The 22,995-nt window shown below is 37.1% G+C and overlaps 1 protein-coding gene across 2 annotated transcripts in view; it reads right to left on the bottom strand.

Annotated features, from left to right (window-relative positions):
- Positions 1–22,995, bottom strand: part of sorcs3b (sortilin related VPS10 domain containing receptor 3b) — a 66,585-nt gene that overhangs the window by 2,112 nt on the left and 41,478 nt on the right. For both annotated transcript variants that reach the window (XM_067455663.1, XM_067455664.1), the window contains exons 10-26: positions 21,729–21,875; positions 20,543–20,645; positions 17,621–17,697; positions 17,373–17,464; positions 13,531–13,638; positions 13,124–13,241; positions 12,551–12,684; positions 10,407–10,520; positions 10,003–10,174; positions 7,563–7,749; positions 7,168–7,301; positions 5,067–5,190; positions 4,796–4,908; positions 3,980–4,111; positions 2,858–2,957; positions 578–683; positions 124–359 (exon numbers count right to left, since the gene is read on the bottom strand). In XM_067455663.1, the coding sequence (XP_067311764.1) occupies positions 124–359; positions 578–683; positions 2,858–2,957; positions 3,980–4,111; positions 4,796–4,908; positions 5,067–5,190; positions 7,168–7,301; positions 7,563–7,749; positions 10,003–10,174; positions 10,407–10,520; positions 12,551–12,684; positions 13,124–13,241; positions 13,531–13,638; positions 17,373–17,464; positions 17,621–17,697; positions 20,543–20,645; positions 21,729–21,875 (2,197 nt within the window). The remainder of the gene's footprint in view (positions 1–123; positions 360–577; positions 684–2,857; positions 2,958–3,979; positions 4,112–4,795; positions 4,909–5,066; positions 5,191–7,167; positions 7,302–7,562; positions 7,750–10,002; positions 10,175–10,406; positions 10,521–12,550; positions 12,685–13,123; positions 13,242–13,530; positions 13,639–17,372; positions 17,465–17,620; positions 17,698–20,542; positions 20,646–21,728; positions 21,876–22,995) is intronic.

The raw sequence follows: 22,995 nt of genomic DNA, 5'->3' as shown, positions 1-22,995 counted from the left end.
AAGACCTTAATTCAGGTGTATTTAATTGTGTTTAATTGATCTCTGCAGGACAGTGGCCCTCCAGGAGCAGGATTGGACATGACCTAGAACATATGTTCTGTATGAGCTGATCACTTCTCTCACCTGGGTTCTGAGCCTCCAGCTCTTTCTCCATCAGTTCTCTCGGAGGTGGCAGGTGGCTGAAGCTGTTGTGTGTTCCAGTGTTCGAGGGAAACGGTGTGTGTGTGGTGTGTGTGCTGCACGAAGTGAACGAAGTGGCTGTTGTACGCGTTCCATTCTTCTCCTGTCCGACAGCGCTGATCATCTCAGGCTCCTTCTCATGGGTATCCTCTGTCTCCACATGGATCCATGGGATTTTACTGAGCAGACAGAACCAAAACTAGTGTTGTGGACAAGAACTGGATGCATTTTTTTGTTTCTAGTCCAAGTAGAGGAAACAGTTACTGACGCCAATAAAGTGAGGGAGAATCGTTTGTCAGCATTGGCTGGTATTTGCAGGGCATATCAAAATAAACAGTCCATAATTAGCCTAGATTTGTTAAGCAGAATTGGGCGCTTTGGTAGAGGTGAGGCTTACCGTTTGAACTTGTAGATGAATAGAATGGCCAATCCCACCAGGCCCAGAGAAACCAGTAACAGCATGGCAGAGCCACTGGGAAGAACACTGGAGTCCACCAGAGGTGCTGCAGGCAGTGTTAGACAACATAACTAGTTAGTCTCAATGTCTCATCATCTCAGTGTACTTGAAGCCTGTATATAATGAATAATAAATGTATTCATAATGTATCATTACAAAATGAATAATTGTTTTAGTAATTATTGATTCTGATTGGTCAATAGCTGTGTTATATTCACGATACCCTTTGACAATCTTTAATCTATTGTTTATAAAGACTAATCATATTGAAACTATTTATCAAATATGATACAGCAACTCATTTAGAACATTTAATGAATCATATATACTATATATGTAACGCTTATTTCATAATGCATTATGCATAATGTATTATGCCCATTAAAATAAAAATGACAATCAAATGATTTAATCACTGCATACAAAATTGCAGGGCGCATTATCCTGCTGAAGAGGCCACAGCCACCACGGAACACTGTTTCCATGAAAGGGTGTATATGGTCTGCAACAATTTTTAGCCAAAGCAACATTCACATGGATGGCAGGACCCAAGGTTTCCCAGCAAAACATTGGCCAAAGCATCACTCCCTCCGCCGGCTTGCCTTCTTCCCATAGTGCATCCTGGTGCCATGTGTTCCCCAGATAAGCAACACACACACACCCGCCCATCCACGTGATGTAAAAGAAAATGTGATTCATCAGGCCAGGCCACCTTTTTTCATTGCTCCGTGGTCCAGTTCTGATGCTCCCGTGCCCACTGTTGGCACTTTCAGTGGTGGAAAGGGGTCAGCATGAGCACCCTGACTGGTCTGCGGCTATGCAACCCCATACACAACAAACTGAGATGCACTGTGCATGCTGACACCTTTCCATCAGAACCAGCATTACCTTTTTGAGCAATTTGAGCTACAATAGCTTGTCTGTTTGATCGGACCACACAGGTCAGCCTTCGTGCATCAATGAGCCATTTCACCGGTTCACCCCTGTTCCTTGGACCACTTTGGATAGATAATGACCACTGCAGACCAGGAACACCCCACAAGAGCTGCAGTTTTGGAGATGCTCTGACCCAGTCATCTAGCCATCACAATTTGGCCCTTGTCAAACTCGCTCAAATCCGTACCCTTGCACATTTTTCCTGCTTCTTAGACATAAATATTCCAAATATTCATTTGCTGCCTAATATATCCCACCCACTAACAAGTGCCGTGATGAAGAGATAATCAGTGTTATTCACTTCACCTGTCATAATGTTATGCCTGATCGGTGTACACACGCGCGCATGCACGCACACACAGACAGCATTCACAATGTTACACAGTAATAATTATGTTAAATTAAAACGTTTCTTTATAAATAAAAAACAATTATGGACCAAATAAAAAGGCTTCAAAGATTTGAAATGTTTTTATTACATTATCTAATTGTTCAAACCTGACATTTTTTTAAATCAGAAAAATCTTTGATGAATAGAAATAAAAAGACGACAATGTGTATAAGGTATGTTACTGGTATATATATATATATACATTAAAAAGATCTCTAACTGTGAAAACATACAAATCTCTTTTAGAGCGTTTCTGATAGGCATATCCATTTTAGTACTTCTAAAAACTGTCTCACTTGTTCACCACACACACACACACACACACTGCAGTCCATCCTTCAGCCCTTTGAGGGTTGACGCATGATGATTGTGACCTTTCGGCAGAATGCAGGAGGCAATATGAACCTTTTCCTGTTCGGAGCAATGAAGACAAATGACCGTGTCTGAAAAGGGTAGAATTATATGTGGCAGAGAGACACTTTTTATGATCCTGTAATGTCATTTCCAACTCCCTATATTGGTCATGCTCAGACAGGCTCTGCATTATCAATATTAATCTAAAGTCCACGGTAGAGTATCTTTTTCTCTAGGTTTTCTAGCTCCAAGAGAAGTTTGAAGGATTTGACACAATGGGTCATCAGCAAAGTAATCATCTAGTGTATCTTATATAACCACAGAAGCGTAAAGTCAGCTCACATAACCACAGGCAGCGCTGTTTTTATCACAACAAACACAATGTGGTAGACAGTTTATTGTTATTCATAACAATAGTCAACAAGCTCTATAACCGCTGACAGAATGCAGTGTATTTTGTGTTCCTCTGGAAGGGTCACCTGAGAACATAGGTTATCCTATTTAAGCCTTAGGAAGAGAAACTTGTGTTCAGGTCTTACCCAGAGTGAGCTGAGACACAGACACAGTGACCCGCGTGTTAGGCTTCAGATCAAACTGGATCAGGTTCTGATTTAAAGCGTTCATGAAGACCTCCGACATCTGAAACAAGAGGAAGATGACGGTGAGTGATGATGAGAATTAGGAGAGAAGAAAAAGTAAAGAGCCAAGTGAAACTTTGGATTATTATATCAAATATTTAATGTGCAGTGTTACAACATTAAAGCAGTAAATGTCTAAAAAAAAAAAAAAGATAGTCATTAACATACGTTGACACACTACCATGCAAAAGTTTGAGGTTGGCAAGTTTTTTTTATGTTGTTGAAAGTCTCTTATGCTCACCAAGGCTGCATTTATTCAGTCAAAAATACAGCAAAACAGTAATATTGTGAAATATTATTGTTCTTGAATAACCTTTTTATTGAATAAACTTTTTTTGTATTTCCAATACTCCAGACATCAGTGTCACATGATCCTTCAGAAATCAATCTAGTATGCTAAAACAGGATTATTTTTTCCAGGATTATTTGATGAATTATACTTTAATTTATAAAACAGAAATCTTTTGTATAACATTATAAATGTCTTTCCTGTCACCTTTTTTCTGAATAAATGTATTAAATGTATGTAAAGTTTATCTTTACTGATCACATACTTTTTAATGGCAGTCTATTTTTGTTGAGTTTATCAACACAATATTTATAAAGGCTGCTAAAGGTTTTATTTACATAAAATTGTGAATATGAATAATTCGTACATGATCATACACAATTTTTCATTTGGAAAGCCGTAGGTCATCACAGTATATTAACTGAAAATGCAATCAAAAAATAGTGCTGGTTTTAGCATAAATTTGAATTATTGTCAAGTATTAATTTGACTGGAGTTTTTATTTCCCTTTATGGTTGCTGGGCATTACAAATTCAGCCTGTGACATTTTTAAAGTAAGTGCATGTATTTTCAGCAGGTTTATTCGCTAGTAATAAAGCCTATTTTTATTGCCACTATAATTCCTTTAGTCATCAGATAATCATAATAGGTTATTTTAACATTGTATAAATCATCAGACCTTGTCATTTGGGGAGCATTTAATTTCAATACGTGTTTGTGTGTATGGTTCTTACCTTGTCAAGCTGTTCCTCTGTGTGTGATCTGAATGTAGACTGGTTCGTCTCAGGTAGGATAAAGAGCTCAGCGGCAGTCGGAGATCCAGGGAACACAGAGACCAACAACTGGTCCTCAGGGAATCCACAAACCTAGAAAAATAAAACACACAGTTTTCATCTGCTACTAAACATTAAATTTATCAGCATGCAACTTTCATGATGGGCTCTAATTCATGCATAAGAGCCAGTCAATCATTCCATGCCTGTTTGCACATTAATATCTCAGTTAATGTTTGCAAATCATTCCAGTGAATCTTGAGATGGTTGTAATATTTATGATATGATGTTGTGTAACCGTATTGAAAGCACTCAGTTCAAGTTGAAGATCCAGAGGTATTGGGAGACCATTATATTTGTGCTTGAGCGACTCATTGTAATGGAGTTCTGCGGAGCAGTTCTTTGGCTCTGTTCTTTAATTGGCTGACTGGCTTTAGAGTCTCTCCGTTGCCGCATCAATATTCACTCTGAACTCCTGTGATTCACTCTCGCCAGTAGCACTACATTACCCTATCTCTCGCTCTCAGACTGAGGGGAAATCAGATGGATGCGTGAGAGCACGTAAAGCCTCTCAGCCAAACACGAACCTCGCCAGAGAGCCCTGAAAGCGCCATCAGGCTTTAAACCAGCAGCGTTTGAGAGAAAGGAAAGAGAATAGCTGAAGAGAGAGGAAACGTGCTGAGCTATCAGCAGCCTTTCAAGAAATTTCATGAGTTCTTTTCAGTAGTTCACTGACACTCCAACAGGAACTTATGATGGACTTTAAGCTCAATATACCTGAGAGAGCGTTGCCCTGACAACACGCCCCACGTCCTGTCTCCACTCGGCAACCGACGGGTTGTGCTCTTCCAGGTTAGGAGAGAATGACAGCAGCAAAGAACGGAAGAAGTCTGGGAACAAGAGCAACAAGATGGACACGGTTTTTTATTCGCTCGGCCTAAAACTCCTCTTAATTATGAGCATGTTTTCATTTCTCTGTGAAACGAACAATATCACGTTCTGTATCTCAAAGAACACTGCAACGTTGATGACCACAGGAGGTCTTCACCTTTGACAGTGATGATTTTCACATCCTGTAGGACTGTGCCTCCTGCCGACACCTGTACGGTGACAGAGTTGGGTCCCTCTCGCGTGAACGTGTGCGAAACACTTCCTTCCAGTGTGATCAGCGGCTAAAAACGCACAAATATGAGACGTTCGGTTCTGATTTAGCTACGCAGAGAAACAGGGAAGCAAATCACAACTCTGACTGATATGTGAGTGGCAGAATCATTTATAGCAGAAACCGGTTACAGACCAAACTCCCGCTGTGTTTCACGGTTCAGTTGTCATGCTTTTGATCTCGGGGCTTTCCTTAGATATATTGGTCTTGGAAATCTTCATGCTTTTTCCTAGTATTTCTTAACAAGCCACTCCATTTGTGAAATGTATTTGTGTAATAATAAGGAGGGCTTTGCTGATCTAATTTTGTGGTTCTTTGTGTCTTGTTCTAGGACATGATGTTGGGCAGCAGCACTAAAATAGACTGACATTTATAAATGGCATTTTAACATTCATATTCATTCAAAACAATGCGGTTACACTTTAATGCTGCCTAGATTTCCATGGTAATGAAAGTAGTACTTTCGGCTAAGTTAATACATTTACTTCACTTAAATTATTTACAAGAATATTCTTTTTTAATATTGCTAACGCACTGGAGGCGCTGCTTTTTGCCTGGCTGCGCTCTTTGGTGTATATTATTACTTTATTAAACATTAAATGCACCCACAAACAAAAACAACTGGTTTAAAAAATCTAATATGGACTGAAAAAACATTTTTTGTTGCTTTTCAATGGGGATGTTCTGTTTGCATCACTCTAAAATAACCCTGAAAGAAGGTATTATATATAGGAGGAAGGTACACAGGGTGAAATTAACAATAATACTATTACAATTAGATATATCATGAGGAGAATTTAAACAGGACATTTGATTGTAATACAAAGCTTCTAAGCAAGTGAGTTTTTAAAAGCTTTCAAACTACTCAGCTCTGTGGCCGGGTTCCAGCAGGAAAACACTCAAGAACTTAGATGCAGAATCATTAAAAGCTGCTCTGCCACTTTATGTGTTTTCTTACATCAGAAATGTTAAGTAGACCTGAACTGAACGATCTCATAGTGTGATTAGAAACATAATTCAGTGATGTTTGAAAGCATCATTAAATAGTGATTCATATGCCAATAATAACTAGTTTAAATCTATCCTAATCCTGCATGAGACTAAAAATCAGAATAAAGTCTGTGATGATCTTGAGAACATTAAACAATAATTCAAACAAAGGAAAAAAAACAAAATGTCAGCATTATGTCAGGATTGATTTTTTCATGTTTTCATGCTCTCTCATGCTCAACATGGCTACATTTATTTGGTAAAAAAAACTGTAAAACGGAATTATTCGTTATATATATATATTGTGAAATATTTCTATTTTAACATATTTTCAATTGCAATTTATTTCAAAAAGCTGAATTTTTAGCATCATTACTGCAGTTTTCAGTGTCACACGATCCTTCAGAAATCATTCTAATAGAATGATTTGATGCTCATAAACATTTCTTATTAATATCGGTTAGAAATCTTAGTGAAGCTATATTCAGTGCGTTTTCCCCCAGGACTTTTTAATGAAGAAATCCTCTGTAGCCTTATGAAAGTCTTTACTGACTAAAAGTATCAAATGCTGACAAAAAAAAAACATCCAAACTTTGGAACGATAGATTATATTACCTTAAAATTATATCTGTGCTTTTTAACTCAGCTAAGTTTCTGCATTTTCCCCTTTTGTTTTCCCAACTATGCCTGTCATTCAACAAAAACTATTTTTGACAGAGCTAAAATTCAGCTACTCTTTTTCCTTTGATAGAAGATAAAGGGGAAAAACAGTGTTGCAGTACATCCCTCACCCAAACGTGCTTTTTACTTATTTGACCTCAATCCGAATCCATCCTAAAATGGCTCTAAAATGGCTCTGCCAAAGATATTGTGCTTGCCAGGGTCACATAGTGACACAGAGCCCTTGTTTTGTTAGAGGTCACAAGTAATATTGGAATAGCTGGCTAACTGATCTGGGCCGCTGGGCCACATGTATAAAAATACTCAGCGTTTGAACCTCTGTGCTGTTATTGAACCACCAGTAGAAGGTAGCCGTCCTGGGCTGACTGGGCCACAGCACTGCTGTCAAGTTGGCCTCTCTTCCTCTGATGACGACCACCGGTGCCGAAAGAAAGATACGCTCCACGGGACCTAACACGACACATCCGACGTGATATCTCATCAGACACAATATGAAGTCAATAACGATTACATTTTGCACCATACACAACAGCAATTTCTGCTTCTTCACATCCTTCATTGAGAGATGGCTCTGAAATAGATTGTCTAGATGTGCAGTGAGTGGCAAAGAAGTAATTTAGTGTGACAGTTGGTTTTTTTTACAGTGATGGCAGTGGCTTCTTATAGAGAATTTAAATTCTTAGAAATATATGTGTGTGGTCTTGTACATACTGGTAATGTGCAGATAGACTGAGCTGCTGTCAGACCCCTGGCTGTTCTGAGCATGTGCGGTGACCCTGAATATCCCGGCGACCCTGTACGTGTGCGTGATGCTGTCCCCAAGACGACTTATATTGGAGTATGATACTGAGATGCCATCTCCAAAATCCACATGGAGACTTGTAGACAATGAGTCACCCTATAGAAATAAAACAGAGGAAAAAAAAGATATATTCTATGGTTTAGACAGTAAGGCTGATTTATCATATAGATCTAATAGTTATATATTTAAACAAAAACTGACACTAACATTGAATTAATCAGCTCAAAACAATGAACTAAACTAGGTTAACCGTTTACATTTATTGTATGGTAAATAAGATAACACTTTAGTTCAGGGTCCAACTCTCTACTAACTACTAATTAGTTGCTTATTAGCATGCACATTACTATGATATTGGCTGTTTATTAGTACTTATAAAACACATATTAATGCTTTATTCTGCATAAACATATTCTACATCTCTTAATCATACCTTAACAACTACCTTACTAACTATTATTAAGCAGAAATTAGGAGTTTATTGAGGCAAATGTCATAGGTAATAGTTAGCTAATAGTGAGAATAGGGCTCTAATCTTAAGAGTGACCGTATATGAATAATGCAAGTCACAGTTTCACTCGCAAAGTAACTTTTTTCCTGTCACAAAATGAAACTATTATGTCTATAATGCATTAGTGATAAAGAAAGTTTTATGCTACTATTCAGGTTTAGGGCTGGTAAGATTTTGTAATGTTTTTGAAAGAAGTCTCTTATGCTCACTAAGGCAGCATTTATTTGATCCAAAATACAGTATGAGTTTTCAACAGTCTTCAGTGACACAAGATCCTTCAGAAATCATTCTAATATGCTGATTTGTTGCTTAAAGAGTTACTTTCGTGATTAGCATTAAGCTTTGTATTTAAACTGGGTCTTTAATGTAGTAGAAATGTGAAATTATTTTTGAATTTGGTGCCTTCTAGAGTGAGAAAATAAAGAAAATGTATTCTTGTCTTATGGGGATGAAAGACAATAACTCCCAGAATGCACCTGTTCTGCTGCACTACGAGGCCACTCCCAAGCCATGGCTACTGGATTACTGGATCAATTGCCCAACATGTTCATTTGCATAAAATCTTAAGCAATCCCACCCCCCATGCGCGGGTTGAAAACATGCGGAAATTGCTCCTACTACTGGCTGTAGTCCTTCGCCTCTGGCCAAAAAAATCCTCAGATGACGCAAAATGGCGATATTTCACATATGGCGACATCTGAGTTTTTTTTTTACAGAAATAAAATACATAAATCTCTTGTCTCAGGGGATATGAGGGGGGAGCATGATCATTTGATTATACTCCGGGGTTTCTACTGATACAAAGCCATTATGCTAAATCGCTGAAGTAACCCGTTAAGAAAAATGTTGGTAAGACTTTATTTTAAGTTTCAGTTATTAACTATTACTAACTGCTTATTAGCATGCATATTACTAGGATAATGGCTGTTTATTAGAACTTATAAAGCACATATTAATGCCTTATTCTGCATGACCATGTTCTACATCTCTTAATCATACCCAATACCTTAACTTAACAACTACATTACTAACTATTAATAAGCAGTCAATTAGGAGTTTATTGAGGCAAAAGTCATAGTTAATAGTGAATATGTGTTCCCCATAATAAAGTGTTACCAAAATGTCTTATTATTTTCATGTTGTGCTGTTCAATATTTTTCAGGAAACTGCAATACATTTTTGATGAGCACAAAGTTCAGTATTTAAGTGAAGTAGAAATCTTTTGTAACATTAAATGTCTTTACTTTTGATACATTTAAATAAATGAATGAATGAATGAATGAATGAATGAATGAATGAATGAATGAATGAATGAATGAATGAATGAATGAGGTATTTATATAGCACATTGCCTATGTACTGCTGTTCACCCAAAGCACTTTACAATCATATCAGCGGTCTCTCCTTAACCCCCACCAATGTGCAGTTTATTTAATTCATCGTTGATAATTAAAAGTATTGGTTCCTTAAAAACGAAATCTTACTGACCCCAAACTTTTAACAGTAGTGTACGCTTCATTAGTAGCAGTGTAGTTAATTTCATTTAAATAATAACAAAACAGCAGACTAGCAAATTATGGATTGGTGGCTCAAGACAGGATTGATGAATGAGACTTATTTATGAGATTTAAGGTTTTGGTGGTTTGGAAATTTGTTTTACTCTTGAAGTGGTCTCCCACCTAAAAGTTTGAGAACTATTAATTTAAGGCACATTAATTTCACCCTACTAAATTAGTTACTTACTGTGTGTTTGTGTGTGTGTGTGTGTGTGTGTGTGTGTGTGTGTGTGTGTGTGTGTGTGTGTGTGTGTGTGTATGTGTGTGTAGCTGCTAACTCACATTTTGCAAGGCTACTCTGAAGGTGATGTTTGTTCCCAGTACAGCAGTGAGCTGAGAGTTGATGGTGCTCAGTTGTAGGCCACTTGGTGCTATGGGTTTACACTGTTGCATTCTGGGACTCAGTGTATCCTTCAGACCTTCTCTACAGTTATTCAACAACACTCTCCTGTACCTGAACAGACATGCATAAATACTTTAGAAAAACAAAGCTCTGTTACCAGCAGAAACACAAAAGGGACCTGTTGGGGGGAAAAGTTTTACTCAAAAAATCTTATGCAGGCTACATATGGTCATCTATGGCAAGACTGCTATTACTTTATAAGCCAAACAGAAGATGTCACAGAGATTCATATTCCATCTATGAATCACACTGCATTGTGTGTGCATCTGTGCGTGTGTGTTACCCTGTGCTGTTGCGGAAGCGCAGTCCATGGCTGCAGGTGTGTGCTGGTAAATTGACATCATACCAGAATGCAGGTGCACATTTTCCACTGGCCTGTCTCTCAAACCCATAATCACTGCAGGGAAATCATAAAAACACATCAATTATTCAGTTTGGTTAAGCTCCTCTCTATGATGCCACAGCAGTCTATAGAGAAAAGTGGATTGAATGTACTGTATAGACTGTACTTTACATACAGTGCGAAATAAAGGTTTTTCAATGTCTCTCTCATGTACTATAGGATCAACTAAAAACCCATTTTTACATTTTCACTGTATTGTTCTTGTGTAGACAAAACAAGACGAAATATGAAAGTTTCCCACAATATGAAAGGTTCCCACTCTATTTGACATGATTTTTCCCTGACCTTTCCAATTGACTGCTAAGGATTAAAATAAATAAATAAATGTTTTTAGTAAGCGGAACACATAGTCACTATTAACTATGACTTTTGCCTCAATATACTCCTAATTTGCTGCTTATTCATAGTTAGTAATGTAGTTGTTAAGTTTAGGTATTGGGTAAGATTAAGGGATGTAGAATATGGTCATGAAGAATAAGGCATTAATATGTACTTTATAAGAACTAATAAACAGCCAATATCCTAGTAATAAACAGTTAATGGTGAGAATTAGACCCTAAAATAATGTTACCAAATATTTTATAGCCAAAGCAATATTTTTAACCCAAGCAATTATAGAAAAGAAAATTAAATGTGTAATTTAAATATGTGTAATGTAATATTTAAACTATTAGAAAATGAATTAAAATATACCTGACTTATTTTCATTCATTTCTAAAAACAAAACAAAAAAACAATTATCTGTTGAATACCTCAGCAGTTAAAATCCCTAAATTGCATTGTTATTTTTAGTATTAATTATATACTATTGCATTATTTATTAATATTTTGAATGAGCTTTTATTTATATATTTTCATTTGTTATTTTATGTGATTTTGCTATGTGTATTATTACTACTACTACTACTACTAGTACTAATAATAATTTTCCCAAGGTCAAGGTTGGAAATATACACATATAGTACATAGGATCAATGTAAAACATAGATATGCAAATATATAGAAGACAAGAATTTTTAGCTTTTTTTCTTCTATTTAGCTTTATTTTTATTTTAGTAATTTAGTAATTCACCATAAACTTCAACTTTTATTTCAGTTTTTCTTCTAATAGTTCAGTTTATTTCAGCCACATTTCAAAAAACTATTTCCAAAAATTTTAGATTAACCCATAACAACACGGACTTTTAATCAAACTATTGAACCTTTTTTTATATATATAAGGAAACTATTATGGTAAATGTAGTGTAGAAAATGGGAAACGAATGAAAGACTAAACTGTTTGCAACAGCAAAAGTCATCTTCAAGTCAATACCACTTAAAATAGTCAAACTCACACCAACCCAGATGAGCAAACATTTCAGCAGCGCGCTAGCCTTGAGTTGCGCGATTACGACGTATAAACTGGGATCAGGGCTAAACTCAGTAACACCAGCTCCTTCAGGCTAATCAGATCACTGCCACATTCATCATCCATTTAAATATTCATTACTTATTCATTTGGAGATAATTAATCATTTGACATTATGCTAATTTTGCGCGCCTCTCATTCATATGTGTAATTTGCCTAAGAGCAGACGACTCTAATGGAGCCTGTGTGCGGTACAAGAGAGATTTATGTCGTCGTTATGATCAGCGCAGGAGTGTGTCTCCATGTGCATCGTGGTGGGCTTGTAAAGACATCTCCATCAGTATAGCGATATGATTACGAAAGACCGATGTAAAACCAGGCTATTACCTTGCCGCCTCAAGAGCAAGCTAATTTAATGTAGTGACTGCAACAGTATCATAAGCTGCACTGAGCAGATGCTTGACAACGGACAGATGAAGAGAAAAACCTTGTTTTTTTAACATTCAAATGCCACTTAATTAATCTGTATAATTGGTTGGATCCCTGCAGCTTTTGTTCTCTGCATGCAACACTGAGTCCTTTGATCCGCAAGAGTTACTGTCACTCATTTCCTCCGTTGGAAAAGCAGCTGCTCCGCATTTCCGCGTGTGCGCATGTATTCGTGCCTGTGACTCACCACTCAAAGTCATAGAAGGTGCAGATGCAGGGCTCAGCTGAAACAACTCGAGAATACTCCCGACCCAGAGTGCAGCGTGTCCCAGGCTTCCTCTTCATATACACCTGTCTCTCTCCCATCACACACACCTCGCCCTTAAAATGCACATAAATATGTCACTTATTCACATGATTTCCCCCAAAATAGGCTCACGGTTTTCTAGTTACATTGGATGTTACACTCCTTCTGCTTAGCTAAGGATGGCTACAATATATTTTAGCACAATACAAAATGATAAAAGCGTACTGTGCTTTCTAGAAAACATTTGACATGCTATAGATGGTGACTGTAAAAACACAAGTGAGAGTCACCAACATTATGTGCCGAGATATGTTGCAAAAATCCATTACGACTCCATTAATTTTTATTCTGCTTGGGCATGTTACCCCAGAGGTGAAAATAATCTCGCGTGCCGCCATAATTACTAGCAAATTCAGTGCCAAAAGAAACTCATGTTGAATGTTGAGTGAGTGAATTAGTGCTTTGCTGTTGAGACCGAACAGCAAGGCGTGCTGATAAATGCGAGGTGACAACCTTGTTATGGAGGTGCCACGTCTGAAAGTCTCCGTCTGTGCATTTCCGCCCAAACAGGGAGCTGTAGTCAATCTTTATCAGCTGCCAGTCGGAGTGGTAACTAAAGTGCCCGAAGAATCTACGAGGACAGAGGTGCTTAAGTACAACTGGATCTGTTTACTTCTACATTCTTTACAGGAACAAAAGGACACATTTTCCTATGGCAAATCCGTAAAGGACTAAAAGGAAGTGTCAGTAAAACTACAGTGCTGTCGGTAAAAGTAAGGGTGCAGGATCATAGTAGAGACATGCAAATGAAAAGATGTAATCTGATAATAATGATCCCAAGTAAGCGAGAGTTCATTACTGACACCTCCTGGACTATTTCGATCAGTTTGTCTGAGAAGATGAGGTAAAATGATTCTTACGTAATGATGCGATTCTCAGCCTCTGGAGTCATCAAAACCCCGTCGACAAATAGGGGTGTAGATGAAAAGCTGAGTTTGTCCCACTGCCTGCCTTCATCCAAACTAATCCTAGACACACATGCACAAATGTGTTTCATTTCACTGACAAAGCACATCAGGTTCATATTCGGATTATTGTAATGTACAGCGCACATTTGACAAAGACATAAAAATAGAAGATGCATTTGTTCAGTCATCTGAGAATATTTAGCAGATCCACCAAAACAAGTCATTTCGGATTCACCGCATTAACATTTAATGTGGGTTGCATCTGCATAATTACATTAAAATCAAATCTAATATATGCTCATTGAAAAATATCAAGACAAAATTATTCACCATACCCCACTTGTGTTTACATTAAACCTCGAATCATTATTAGTCATGTATAATGTATATTATGTCTCATTACACATTCAGTCTATTTTGCATTTCATTGTTCTATTATGTTGCATCTCCTTATTCCGCTTTCCTTCTGTCCTTTGCATTAAGTTGACTATTTTGCTATGTGTAAGTGCCTCTTCAGTGTGTTTCATTTTCAGATCTTGTCCTTTCTATGAATATCCTGAACTTTAAATATCCTGATTGTGTCTATGACATCTATTCTTGTGTATTTAAAGCCCTCCTGTCTGAATGTTTAAACTGACCAGGTTGGTTGTGTGCTAGTTGTGTTCTTGGGGATCTTAGATCAAGTTAATTTTGGTGTAATGTAGTTAAATACTTTCAAAAACAAACTGCAAATATCATTGCTGAGTCTGCAGAAAGTGCATTTCCGCATTCATGCTTTTAATATTAAAACAACATCTATCATTTATACACTCCACCATTCAAAAGTTTGGCGTTAATATAAAAAATTTTTTTTTAATAAAAGTAATACTTTTATTCAGCAAGGAGACATCCAATTGACATCAAAAGTGACAGTAAAGAAATGTATGGGCCCAATTTTAACAATCTTAGCACATGGTCTGAAGCACATGGCGCAGGTGCACTTTAGCTAGTTTTACGATGAAAAAAACAGTCGGCGTGCCAGGCGCATGTTCCAAAAGGATGGTACCTAATCTCTTAATGAGTCAATGGTGTGCTTTGGGCGTAACTTGCAGGATGTTTTATGTTTTATTTTTTTGCGAGAAGAAATACTGAACGCTTCTCCAGAGAGAAATCCTTTTATTTTTAATATTTAAAAATGTTTTTGTGCTGCTGCACGTCCAGTACGCGCGTTATAAACCCATCTGTAAGCGCATATTACTAACGCGCTGTTTTAAAGGGATAGTTCACCCAGAAATTAAAATTTGATGTTTATCTGCTTACCCCCAGGGCATCCCAGATGTAGATGTGTTTGTTTGTTCAGTATAACACAAATGAAGATTTTTAACTCCAACCGTTGCCGTATAATGCATGTCAATGGGGTGTTTTTCTATGAGAGTGATTATGACAGTAAAAAACACAGACATACCAATCAATATTAAACCCGGTGGCTCGTGGCAACACATTGATGTCTTAAGAATCGAAACAATCCGTTTCTGCAAGTTTTTTTTTACCGCATATCAGATGAATATTATCCAGTTTTTCCAATGCCATTACTTCCGTCAAGTATGGTCAAAAAACTGGTGCGATCATAGATATATATTTACATAGATGCATCATTCAACTGATTCGCGCCATCTGCACAGGCTCTAATGAGGAATCTACTGTATATATATATATATATATATATATATATATATATATATAAAATCCTCATTAGTGCCTGCGTGGATCGGTCGAACGAGGCATCAATGTACACATATCTATGGTCGCGGCGTCATTTTGACCTTCTTTGGCGGAAGTAATGGCATTGGGAATACTGGATGAGAGTCGTCTGATATGAGGTAAAAAAAATACCATAAATACTGTTTTGTTTCACGCAAAATCCGATCATTTCGTGTCTTAAGACATCAATGTGTTGCATAATATATATATATATGTTAGAGGTGGGCATAGATTAATTTTGAAATTAATCTAGATTAATCTAGATTAAAATGGCTCATCTGAATTCTGCCGAAGGCTTTCAGAATGTGTGTGCTACCCCATCGCATACGTTACGCTAGGGGTGTAACGGTACAGATTGCTCACGGTTCAGCTTGTATCACAGTTTTAGGTTCAGGGTTTCGGTACAGTTCAGTATTTGCTATGTTCAAGGAAAAAAGGACTTGCCAAAACCTGGCGCGATCATATATATGATCGCGCCAGGTTTTGACCTTCTCTGGTGGAAGTAATGGCAATTGGGAATACTAAATGAGATTCATCTGATATGAATAAAATAAAATAAAAACACAAATACTGATCAGTTTCTCACATCAATGTGTCACCACGGGCCACAGGGTTTAATATGGATTCTTATGTCTGTGTTTTTTACTCTCATAGTAACTGTCATAGAAAAACACCCCATTGACATGCGTTATAAGGCAACGGTTGGAGTTAAAATGATTCATTTGTGTTATACTGAACAAACAAACACACTTACATCTTGGATGCCCTGGGAGTAAGCAGATAAACATAATATTTTCATTTTTGGGTGAACTATCCCTTTAATAACAACAAATAAATACTGCGCTAAAAATGACTGTGCCATTGACCAACTAAAACCTGGTCTAAAGTCAATGGTGCAGTCATTTTCAGGTGCCTCAAAGTAGCAACGCGCTAACAATGCGCCTGCACCTCATTTTCAGACCAGAACGCTCATGTGTGAACAGATGGGCACGAGTGCATTTGCTATTTAAACAATGTGGCGCTGGACGTGAAAATTATAACTGCGTTGGGCCGAAACGAGCAAAAAAAAACGTGCAGGGTGTATGATAGGGCCCTATATGTAAAGATTAAGTTTTATTTATCAAAAAATCCTGGATTTTTTAAAAATAAGATTATACAAAAATCAACATTAATAACAAAAAATAATAATTCATAAGCACCAAATCCGCATTTGAGGATTTCTGAAGGATCACTGATGTGACACTGAAAAAAACAGCTTTGCCATCACATGAATACATTTTATAATATAACTATTTTGGATTTTTAAAAATGCAGCCCTGGTGAGCATAAGAGACTTCTTTCAGAAACCAACCTCAAACTGTTGAATGACAGTGCATATTTTTACTTCACATTCACAATGCTTTAAAAGCTTACTATTCTCTGTATTTCTTTGTTTCCAACAGAAGTTTCTTCACCATGGCATCTTGTCATGTAGAGGAAATATTTTCTGGTGTGGTGTTTCTGTTACTGTAGATATGGGTCAAAGTCACCGAGGTTGATGGCTGAATACCCACACACACATCAGAAAACTGTTCTAACATCAGCAACCCACAGGAGGACACAAATTATCTTCCACAGCCTAATTGATCCTGACAACATTTCAGAGCTTAGTACATCAAAGCAGCGCGTGTGACGTGGCATGAACGACATGTGAACGGAAGCCCACCGAATCCCACCTTTGCTTCAAACCTTAACCCTCCCCAACCTAAGCATAAAAGCCCTGGCAAACACAGCCACCTGCACTACAAAGCCATGACAGGCACTTTCCGCTGAAAGGATTCCAAATGTTTGATATGATAAGACCTATTGCCTGCTGTTTATATCTGCCAGTCCTCATATCAAAGTTGACGTTTAAGGATGTGGGAACTTCAAACGCTTAGTCTGAATAAAAAATATACAAAAAGTTAGAGACGAACTGCAATGAACTCAAAAATGCATAATCTCTCTAGTGTTCTGTATAAAATTTGTTAAGGAGATTCATATATTAATGTGCGTGTTTATGTATTTTATCTTACCATAAATGCCGTGTAGGTACGGCAGATTGTGTAACAGCTAATAAAGCCCCTCCGTGGTCTAAAAACCAGACACTGTGCTCCTCTTCAAAGATCTAAAGACAGTGTTTACAGAGTCAAAAACCTGCAAGGTAATTCAGTATCTTTGTTTTTCCCATTTCTTTTAGCTTCAGTTAGTTTGAATGCTGATCGGAGACAAGATGCTTATTTTAAGACTGCAATACAGTCAACACTCAAGCAGGTGAGCATACCTGTCTCCAGGTGTTGCCGGCATCAGAGGAGATGAACATTCCTGTATTAGCGAAGGAAAGCTCAGGCCCAATGTTACCTGAAAGGAAAATTACTGCTGTAACTCTGAACGATGGATTATTATTAACCATACATATGCTGGAGATATGAGGCGTTTATTAGAATAGAAAATAACCCAATAGACCCCCCCATCGCATTTTAATGAATATACTGTATTTTCTCACACTTGATCAGAAATTGAGCATAGAAATTGGTCTGTCACAGGACAGTTCATAGTCTAAGATAGATTTTAAGACTTCTTGATGCCGAATACTCCCATACATGATGTTGCCCGCATCCTATTGTGATACTGTAAAGAAAAGAAAAATCTATTAATTGTTTCTAAAATTAAATAATTTGCTTTTATATTATCATCGTAACCAAGCTAATTTTGGAATAAAGATATAAATAATATAAAATAATATGAATATACACTTTTTTGTCAAAAAAAAAAAATTTCCATTCATAATGTTAAAAACTAGTTAATAAAAAAAATTACAAAATATTTTAAATAATGAGATCAGTAATCTCATGACGTCTTTAGAAAGCAAAATTAAATATTTTCATGGGAAAAAAATGTTACATGAGTATAAAAAACAAGAAGTCTTCAATTATTTTCTCAAGAACCAGTAAGTTAAATAATTTTTTAGATAACACTTTATTTTACATTTTTGCAATAGGATATTGGTTCACGGGCGCCCCTTTTGCCGTCTCCATGGAAGTCCTTGGACATCAGCTTGAAAACCCTAGGTCAACAAGACCTGATTTAAAGGGATAGTTCACTTTGAAATTAAATTTTGATATGCTTTAGCTTACCTCATGGGCATCCGAGATGTAGGAGTATTTGTTTCCCCAGTAGTTTCAATTTTGATCATTTTGGGTCAAACCGTTTTTCGTTTTTACCTCTTGTACACCACAGGAAACACGCACGCGTGCCCTCGGATCAGTAGGACGTAGTGGTGTACAAGAGGTAAAAACGATATAAATACTGTTCGTTTTCTCACACAAACCGCTCGTTTCGTGTCTTAGGCCATCAGTGTGTACTTACATGGGGGATTGTTTAATTTGGACTTCTCTGTGTATGCTCTTTGAGGTGGTGACCATAGACCTGCATTATGTGAGGCACAGACAAGAACGGTTTGACCTAAAGTTTCAAAATTGAAACTACTGGGGAAACAAATACTCCTACATCTCGAATGCCCATGAGGTAAGCTAAAACATATCACAATTTAATTTCAAAGTGAACTATCCCTTTAAATCTGCACTATGTAATTTTTCCATCTGCTAGAGGGCATCTATTTAAAACAAAGGCTCAGTTTGATGACACCAAGTTTGATTGAGCGCTTCACCTCACAGCCAGTGGAAAATAGGACTCAGGCATAAAACATGTTCATGGAAGCAGTTATGAACGTTACTGTAGTATGCAGCAGAGCAGCACAGAGTGTTGTGGAGCTGAGCAAGGCCGCTGGAGCGATTTTTACGCAAACACACGCCACGTGAGCAACAGGACTTTTATTATTATACTTTTATTATACGCAAGCTAAATTTTGAATCGACTTCTGACAACAGAACTGCACGATGGGTGTATCTTGTAGCACAGAGTGAAATCAGTATGTACATGTTAAATATAATATACATTTAAATAAAAAAACTTTGAAATGGCATGGCAGGATTTTAAAGAACTTCCTGAGTCGAATTTAAAATTTTAAATTTAATCATAACACCCGTGAAGAGTCGACTGTGAGATCGGTGGTCGAATTCGACTCTGCATATTGATGCATCGAATCTTCGACTATTCGGGGTCACCCCTAGATCATATTAGATACATTTAAGTGTGTTTAAAATGATGTTATGACGTTACTCTGTGCGTTCACTCAGCGGCTGCTGTGACACTTGTTCCACACTGCAGTTAGAGTAAAGCGTTTCTGCCAAAATCAAACCGGAAACCGAGGGTAACGCAGATATGACACAAATGACAGGCGACTTCCTTAGACATCCCGGCTCCTTAGTTAAAATAGCAATTTCCTCACAATTTACAAATAGTTGGAAACATTTGGGGTATTGTAAGAACTCAACTGAACAAAATATATAACACTGACCTAGTTGTTTTTGGATATTTTACTGCAAAAATACTACGTAGTGCACCTTTAAGTCATTTAGGTTAACTCATTTGTGTAGTTGTATTTTGCCTTTGCACAACAGTATAATATTAAACTATTAAACTAATAATATTAAACTAATATTAAAAATACAATAAAGTACTATGATGTATACTGATGAATTCCTCGTGCACATTGACTGGTTAATGCCAGTTGGGTATGAGTGCCCTGAAAGACCACAATCATCATGACGCCTGATGAAAAACGTTTGGTAAAGCTGTTGGAAGTGACAAAAAAAACATTTTTCAAATTCCATATTTATATACTCAGAGCATGGGAAAGTGATTGCGGAACAGCTGTCGGACATGACAGGCAATTATGAATGTGGAAGACACCGGTCATATTTTCTGCGTGCTCTGCATGGCTAACTTTTTGAGTGTGCATCTATCTAGACTCATGCAGGAAGCTATTGGGCTTGAGTTTTGAAGATAACTTTATAATGAGTCTGACAAGCAAAAGAACAGCATGAAATGAGTTTTTGTTCCCATCATGCCAAACACTGCAGCTGCAAAAACAAAAAGGTGTAACTTGAAAGCCACGATGTGACCACTCAAAATATATCTGCATTTAAAAGCACGCACATTTATACCCCTTCTTCCCTCTAATTTATCAGGGACACTTGTGGGGCCGTGCTTAAGATGCCACAAGCATAAAAAACAAAGGATGTGGCACAGTTACACACACACACACACACACACACACACACACACACACACACACACACACCTGTGGCCACTATAATCCCTGGAGCGAAGTGTTTGGTGGAGATAGTGTCAGGTGTGTAGGGGTTTTCAGACATCTGCAGGTGAAGGTGCAGGGAGCACGACGGCTAAAAATGAGAACATTACACAGTATTAAATCATATTTCAATACATTTACATGCATCTACATAATCTCCCCTGCATCAACCGACTGTAGCATCAGCTTTCAAAAGCCGTGCAAATTAATCCGTTTCAGATCTCCGCGGCTTCTGTCCATATTTTTAGTATCCCTTACAATTAGTGTGACCCAGTTCTTGCCGAAACTAACAAAATCAAATCTTTGATTTTAGAGCTTCAAAAAATCATAATGTAATTAATTAGAATTCAGCATCAATACAGTGTCAAAATACAGCTAAACATACGCAATCAACCACCTAGTGTTTCAAGTCTATTTGTACATGCAAGTAAGGAGCAAACTATTGTTCACACAAGTTGTACAAGCTTCTGATTTCTTGTTCTGAATTCTTCTTGCTTGTTTAAAGTTGGTAATAAGTCCCAAAATACCCAAAGCACAAGGACTTGAAAAAACTTTCATCTTGTCTTTCTAAAGAATGACAACACGCGCAAAACAGAGAACCCAATGTCTTTTGGTGCGGCAGAAAAAAAAGTAATTAAGATTTCCTGAGATCTGCTGATAAATGAACTGTAGTTGTTCAATGTTTCTTAATTGAAATCACCAATCTTCCAGAACAGTGTAAAACATCAGTGAAAGTCATTACAAAGATACAGAGAAGGTATTGTGTCTTAATCAAACCATCAGAAAGCACTGAATTCAGAGCTACTGTGTGGTAGCCGGCGGTTCACCCTCATCTCACTGTGAGACTAAAGGAGTTCCTCTCTGCAGGGATCCGCTGTAAATATGCATCAAACGTGAAACGTGCATCAACACTAATGTTTTGTTTTCGTCTGAACATAGTCAAGTAGGTGTGTCTGAGAGAAATGTAATGCATGGTGGGTGTTTCTGATGCGGTATCTTTTTTTTAATAAAAGTGGACGTGTCTGTGGTTGCAGTGGGTTTGTCACACGTCTTTATTATTAATGGCTGTTTTATGTTAAATAGTATATCAGCTACTTTTATGTTGGTGATTTATGCCTTTTTTTGGCAGCGTCTTTATGGAAATGAATAACAGGATAAATTCAGAGGTTCTCACCAGGATGCAGTTGATGTCATGTCCTGTAGTGTCTTTTGCCGGAGGCTGTAGTAATCTCCATGTCTGGCCTTTGTTGTAGGTAATATATGTTCTCATCTGCATGTCTTCTTTTTTATTGGCTATGATCATCCCACTAACACCTGACACCTATAGGACAAGAAAATAATCTGGACCAATACTTACATTTCCATTTTTGTATTCTGTGTTCAATATAATATTAATAATGTTATGTAATCTTACAGGGTGCATTTTGCCGGGGGGGCCCCGAACTAACCACTATGAAACATAATTTTTTTTTTATTATTATACAAATTGTGTCACTGAAATTGAATTATAATTCAAAAAAAATATTTCTCTGCTGATGCTGTAAACTATACAGGGAGCCCTTTCTTGTTTATTACAAAGCCTATTCAAGTTTAACAACAGAACCCAAACAATTAAATTCAGTTGCTATTTATTTTTTAGATATAATACACAATATACACTCACGTAAAAATTGTATGCAAACATGCAAATTGCATAACTTCTAATAAATCTAGAAAATCTAATTATAAAATTAGTGTATCTACTTAAATTTGTTGTTAAAAAAAATTCATTTACACAGTGTGCGTCATAACAAGACAATTATATTAAGTAGAATATAGTGAATATATAGGCTTATATAGTGTATACAGTATATTTAGCCAAACTGTTCATTTCTCTGTCTAGCAAACTAACAAGCCGTGGACACTGAATGACTTGCCTGAGGTGAATGTAATGCTATGTGAATTTGTTTACAAGCGGTTTTATTGACGTCTTTCAACACTAATTGAGCGACTACATAAGATATGATTCAGCTAGTTGTACTCTCTTTCAACATACTTTAAGATGTTCATTCATAATTCTATAACTAGCATTAAGAGGAAGAGATGATTGTGATCATCTGTCATGCAACATTCTCACTATGAATACGTGTACCGTTACACCCCTAATTTTTCAATTACAGAGATTAGTTTGTGTTCTTTGGCTAGAAGTGAAAAGAGGAGAACGAAGGGATATCAGGTTCTACATTATTGCATGATAACCCTCATTTCTCTTTGCATTTTTGCTTACACTTCAGTTTCTGGACGTTTTCAGTTGCTCTCATTATCAGATTTCTTCTTTTATTTGTATTCATAGTGTTTAATGGCATAACTTCAAACACTGCTGTTTTGTGCTGCAATGCACAGTTCCCTGTTCTACTTTCAAAAATTCCTGGAGAAAGCCATGCTAATTACAAAAGTTTTCC

The sequence above is a fragment of the Pseudorasbora parva genome, chromosome 10, assembly GCF_024679245.1.
Source record: "Pseudorasbora parva isolate DD20220531a chromosome 10, ASM2467924v1, whole genome shotgun sequence".
NCBI classification, from domain to species: Eukaryota; Metazoa; Chordata; class Actinopteri; order Cypriniformes; family Gobionidae; genus Pseudorasbora; species Pseudorasbora parva.
The sequence above is the reverse complement of the archived record's forward strand: the minus strand, read 5'-3'. Positions and strand labels throughout refer to the sequence as shown.